General features: G+C 44.7%; 2 protein-coding genes across 3 annotated transcripts in view; one reads left to right on the forward strand and one right to left on the reverse strand.

Annotated features, from left to right (window-relative positions):
• The window catches only part of WFDC3 (WAP four-disulfide core domain 3), a 46530-nt gene extending 44934 nt beyond the window's left edge, over nucleotides 1–1596 (forward strand). Inside the window, exon 5 of one of the 2 annotated variants that reach the window (XM_089307917.1) lies at nucleotides 1093–1596. The gene's annotated coding sequence lies outside the window, so the exon portion shown is untranslated. The remainder of the gene's footprint in view (nucleotides 1–1092) is intronic. The other variant, XM_089307914.1, reaches the window with a different exon arrangement.
• Nucleotides 1597–1854: 258 nt separating this feature from the next.
• On the reverse strand, nucleotides 1855–5653 carry LOC127490933 (kunitz-type protease inhibitor 4-like). Its single transcript, XM_051844931.3, has 3 exons — nucleotides 5539–5653; nucleotides 3305–3482; nucleotides 1855–2466 (listed from the first exon to the last, which is right to left on the reverse strand). Exons 1-3 carry the CDS (start codon nucleotides 5651–5653, stop codon nucleotides 2454–2456), a joined length of 306 nt encoding a protein of 101 aa, XP_051700891.2. The 3' UTR covers nucleotides 1855–2453.
• Nucleotides 5654–6000: the final 347 nt, after the last annotated feature.

Raw genomic sequence — 6000 nt, forward strand, 5'->3', positions numbered from 1 at the left:
TTCACTTTGTGTTTCTATGGGGGTGCAAACTGTTGAAATCTTTACTTAATGTATACTAAACTGATCTTCTGTATATATAGAAAATTGAAAATGAATCGTGATATGAATGGAAGGGGAGAGAGAGCGGGAAAGGGGAGGGTTGTGGGTGGGAGGGAAGTCATCGGGGAGTGGGGGGGAGAAGCCAATGTAGTCCATAAGCTGTACTTTGGAAATCTATATTCATTAAATAAAAGTTAAAAAAAAAGAGAGAGAGAAAAAAAAGAACTGAGTGAGATATACATTAGAGCATAACTCGGATCTCAGGAGGAATCCAGGAGCCCGAGGGTAGAATGGATTTTGGGTAACCATTGTCTCCCAGTCCTCATCTCCAGACAGTTTCTCAAAAGTACTATGCTGGCCGGCACCGCGGCTCACTAGGCTAATCCTCCGCCTTGCGGCACCGGCACACCGGGTTCTAGTCCTGGTCGGGGTGCCGGATTCTGTCCCAGTTGCCCCTCTTCCAGGCCAGCTCTCTGCTGTGGCCAGGGAGTGCAGTGGAGGATGGCCCAGGTGCTTGGGCCCTGCACCCTATGGGAGACCAGGATAAGTACCTGGCTCCTGCCATCGGATCAGTGCGGTGTGCCGGCTGTAGCGCGGCGGCCGCGGCAGCCATTGGAGGGTGAACCAACAGCAAAAAGGAAGACCTTTCTCTCTGTCTCTCTCTCTCACTGTCCACTCTGCCTGTCAAAAAAAATAAAAGAGTACTATGCTGCACTAGAGTCTTTATTGTTCTAAATGTCTTTTCAGGAAGGAAATTACACTGAAGTTTGGTTTATGCAACACTGTGTTTCATAAAAGATAAAAGAAAATCTAAAGAGATTCCATAGAAGGACACCAGGTAGATTTCCCTGTGATGTCAGACCCCAGCACCAAGTTTTGTTAGGGAGAAAAATGTAATTTGCATATTTCCAAAAGCAAGATAGGGACTTCTACCCAACTTCAGATTAGAAGTAATTAAATTGCAATATAATGACATTGTTAAAGGCCACCTTCAAGAGGAGAACCCAATAGAACCTTCTTTTATTTTTATTTTTATTTTTATTTATTTGACAGGTAGAATTACAGACAGTGAGAGAGAGACAGAGAGAAAGGTCTTCCATCTGATGGTTCACCCCCCAAATGGCTGCAACGGAAGGAGCTGTGCTGATCCAAAGCCAGGAGCCAGGTGCTTCTCCTGGTCTCCCATGGGGTGCAGGGCCCAAGCACCTGGGCCATCCTTCACTGCCCTCCTGGGCCACAGCAGAGAGCTGGGCTGGAAGAAGAGCAACCGGGACCAGAACCAGCGCCCGTATGCCTTCCAAGTGATGAATGTGCTCAGGGTCAGAAATCGTTGGAAGTATGGAAAGACATTTTCAAAGATAATATCCACTAAGTGTCATTACAGATCAGCAACTGAAGTCAATTTTGGTCAATCAAGAACATCAAGTTTGAATCCTAATTAAGCAAAATGTGACCCCCCCCCCCACCTGTAAGTTCTTTTCTACTCATTATTAGACTTGTGTTACCATGATCAATATTCTGTTACTATTTTTAAGTGTTAATAAATTTTTGGGAAAAGCTTTTTTCATGTCTTCTTATGTAAGTGCCTGTATAATATCCTTGCTTTTGTCTCTTGGATTGCAAAGCATAAAATGTTTGCTATTCTGCCTTTTGTGTAGAAGGTTTGCTGAATCCTGCTTTTGTGTTTGTGCTTTTTTCAGTAAACATCAAGTTTCCAATATTTATCCATGTTTCTTTGAGTAGTTCTGGATCATTTACTTCCATTTCTTTTTTTTTTTTTTTTAAGATTTATTTATTTGAAAGGCAGAGTTACAGAGGCAGAGGCAGAGGGAGAGAGGGAGATCTTCCATCTACTGGTTCACTCCCTAAATGGCTGCAATGGCCAGAGCTGCGCTGATCTGAAGCCAGGAGCCAGGAGCTTCTTTCAGGTCTCCCACATGTGTGAAGGGGCACAAGGACTTAGGCCATCTTCTGCTGCTTTCCCAGGCCATACCAGGGAGCTGGATTGGAAGTGGAGTAGCCAGGACTTGCATGGTGCCCATAAGGGATGCTGGCACTGCAGGTGGTGGCTTTACCCACTACGCTACAGCGTTGGCCCCTACTTCCATTTTTAAATCATCATTCTTGAGTGGGTATATTACAATTGTTTATTTATTCGTCTGTTGATGAACATTTCCCTTTTTGACTTAATTTGTTTGCCAATGGTTTATCTCTATTGTTAAGTTTTCAAAATATTAGCTTTTAGTTTTGTCTATCTGCTCTTTTTTCTTTTCTTAAAAAAAAAAAAAAATCCACTGTTGAGGCCAGTGCTGTGGCATAGTAGGCTAAGCACCACCTGTGGTGCCGGCATCCCATATGGTGTATGTTTTCTTGTATCATCAGACGCTCAAGCAACTCTGTGAGTTCACATCCTCTCATGATTTCTTCCTGTTTAAACAAAAATACAAGCAAAACCAAAACAGATCTGTGTTACAGGTTTCGAAACGTCTCCATGGGCTAGTATAGGTTACACACGTCTTAGGGTAAGCTTAGAGGATGCCTTCTTTTACAATGTTTCCCTTGTTCCATTGATTAATTTCTTACTTCTTCCTTCACTGAAAACTTAGTAATTGCCTATTAGGTGCCAACCATTGCAAAGGTTCAGTGGGAATACCAAATGAGCAACACAAGATTTCTGCTTTAGAATTACTCCCAAGGATACTCTCCGTCCTTTCCTGGAAATCAGCCACGCCTTATCTCTGGTAGGCTCCATTGACCTCTGGTTCCAGTGTCTGTAAATGGTGGAGGGTGGGATTGGTGCTAACTGTATAAAACCGGATGTTGTGATGGAGATTTTAAGGTCCAGGGGTACAAAGGTCTGGTTTGGGTGATGTGTGTATGTAAGATGGTTGAGACCTGGGTGACCATCACATCTGTTTTCAAAACCTGCCATGCCATTTGATAACAATTTGGGCTGGTCATTTACGTCTACTGGGTTTGGTATCTTAGGGTTATTTTAATTTTAAGTTGTATCAATATTTGTTAATTGCTTCATGAAGCACCTGGCAAATGATAATTGTTCAGTAGGTAGTAGCTCTTGTTTTCTCTCTGGGCTTCTGATTTTCTAACTGCAAAATGAGTAAATGCTCCTGAGATCCAATCCAACTATTAAATCCTTTAATTCCTCTTCCCAGCACAAGCCTGGGTTTGTTCCTGATCAATTCTGAGGTATTAGAATCTTTCCTTTTCCTCCCCCAAAAGACCCAGGACAGGCTGGATTTCTTACTTTTTTTTGTATTCTTCAACACAGGCTAAGTCACATTCTATTTTAAGCTGGAAGTTGTTAAGGTTGCCGTCACAGCCAGAGTACACAAAAAATTCACATCTTTTGGAAGTTCTGTTGTAGAAATATCTAAAATGCATCTCATAGCAGCTCCCATGTTGCACATCCAATCTGCAGGGGTCTGCACGAGAAGTTACCATTGCATTAGGGGAGTTGGTTAGGACTGAGAAGGAAGGCTTATCTTCATGGAACCTGAAAGACTCCTCACTTCAGTCTGGAAACATCCCTAAAGTTAAGGTCCCTGCAAGACATCTGATTTTTCTCTTGGAATTAGAGTCGTTAGGCAAGGTTGCCCTTGTACAAGGTAAGTTGATTACCCTCCAGGTTGTGGTCCTGGGCAGTAACTTGGAGAAGGAGAGAGCCGTGAAGTGGGGGTTCTATTGCTAGCTTGTGCAAAGGGGTGAGGCTCCCCACATTTTGTGTCTTACAGCTTACAAAAGTGCAGTTGGCTCCTCCACATAAGCATCTTCCTTGCTTTTTAAACTGCCCACAGGGGATGCAGAATCTGTACTCCTCAGGTCTCCTACAATCACTCTACTGCCTGTATCTCAGGAGTCAGGTGACTGTGCCTACGCTCTTTCAAAGCAGGACATATACCAAGAAGCATCGCCATGAAGCTGATGCTCTTTCACCCCACATCCTGTCAGCTTTTCCCATCTTGCCTTCATGGAGGCAAATTCTGTTTTTATTGGTGAGACTTGAGTAGTATGTGGTTGGAACAGCCACAGTCATGGTTGTACTGGCGACCTAGCGAACAGATGTTTCCCACCCTACTCAAGCAGCTAGTCTGGAATTTACTCTCTGGTAAAACTTACTCTCTTGAGTGCAGTTACATGCATAATTTTCTTTTGTACTCACAGAAATTCATGTGTCTACACATGTAGACACTGAGGCTAAGAGACAATAGGTGATTGAGGCGGCGCCGCGGCTCACTAGGCTAATCCTCCGCCTTGCGGCGCTGGCGTACCAGGTTCTAGTCCCAGTCGGGGCGCCGGATTCTGTCCCGGTTGCCCCTCTTCTGGGCCAGCACTCTGCTATGGCCCAGGAGTGCAGTGGAGGATGGCCCAAGTCCTTGGGCCCTGCACCCCATGGGAGACCAGGAGAAGCACCTGGCTCCTGCCATTGGATCAGTGCAGTGTGCTGGCCACAGTGTGCCAGCCGTGGCGGCCATTGAAGGGCGAACCAACGGCAAGGGAAGACCTTTCTCTCTGTCTCTCTCTCTCACTGTCCACTCTGCCTGTCAAAAAAAAAAAAAAAAAAAAAAAAAAGAAGAGAGACAATAGATGATTGAGTGACTTCTTCACGGGCACACATGTGCTAAGTGGCACAGCTGGAGTTTGGAGGATTTGATTCATGGTGTAGACTGTGCCGCTTCTTCCCACACTGGAAGCACTGAGCCTGTACACGCTGCCTAAGGAAGAAAGTCCCATTGCCTTTCACATTTATATTATGAGCTTCTCAACAGAGAAACAAGTGTTTTCTATGTGCTCAGAGCCCAGATACGGAAAATGAGTCCGTTTGCTCAGTCTACAATCATGTTCTCTCTCATCCCAGTACATAGTCTTGAAAAGTCTTAGATCTTTGAAATTTACCACAAAACTCCTAGTTCAGAATACTAGGGATGGGCATTTGGTGTGGTGGTTAAGCACCACTGGGATGCCCACAGTCCGTATCAGAGTGCTTGGATTTGAGTGTTGCTCTGCTCCTGATTCCAGCTTTCTGTTAATGCATGCCGTTGGAGGCAACAGGTGATAGTTCAGGAAGCTGAGACCCTGCCTCCCACGTGGGAGACCTGGACTGAATTCCTGGACCCCAGTTTTGGCCTGACTCTGCCCTGGTTGTTGTAACATTTTTGGGGAGTGAACCAGTAGATAAGAGGTCTATCTGTCTTTGTGTCTCTCTGCCTTAAAAATTTTTATAAAATATTCCTAGTATTTTCAACTATACAAAAGATCCTGTTTACCTGGAAAAGACTTATCTGTATCAGATCTAATTTTTTCAACATCACACATACAGAGGACCTCCGGTGTCAGTAATTCCCTCAGTCAATACCCTAAGGGTCCACGAGTATGGATACGGGGGTGATCCAGGTCCACCCAGATGACGCAATCATTTCCAACATGTTCTCTCGCAATCATAAGTGATCTTTGCATTTAGTTTCTGCCTTAGCTTCATACCTTTGAGTTCTCCACATATGCTCTCAAGAATTGCTTTAATACCGCCCAACGACGGGGCAGTCAGTGAGCAGAAGATGAAGATCCCTAGCAGGCATTCCTGCGCAGCAAGCTTCATGATGCAGCAGGCAGCAGGTAGGAGAGTCTTGGTACCAACTGCTGTTATATTTTGGGCTTGATACTTGAGAGGGCTGAGCCCACCTACCCCTAGGGCCAGGACTGGGCATTACTAGGCATGGAGTTGAACACTGACTGCTTGGGTACCCAGGCATGAAGGTGAAGGTCCCAAACTGATTAGACCCCTGATAGTGAGTCCCATGTTCATCTAGAAAATGTAGAAACTTAATAAGTCAAAGTTTCTGCATACGTTTAACCATGGAGGCTAGAACCAACAGAGCAAGGAATTAACAAAATAGTCGCTTCCTTTCCCTTCTCTCGCCTTCCATTGCAAAGAAACTGATCTTG

The sequence above is a fragment of the Oryctolagus cuniculus genome, chromosome 11 (genome assembly GCF_051225735.1).
Source record: "Oryctolagus cuniculus isolate XC-2025 breed Fujian yellow rabbit chromosome 11, ASM5122573v1, whole genome shotgun sequence".
NCBI lineage: Eukaryota > Metazoa > Chordata > Mammalia > Lagomorpha > Leporidae > Oryctolagus > Oryctolagus cuniculus.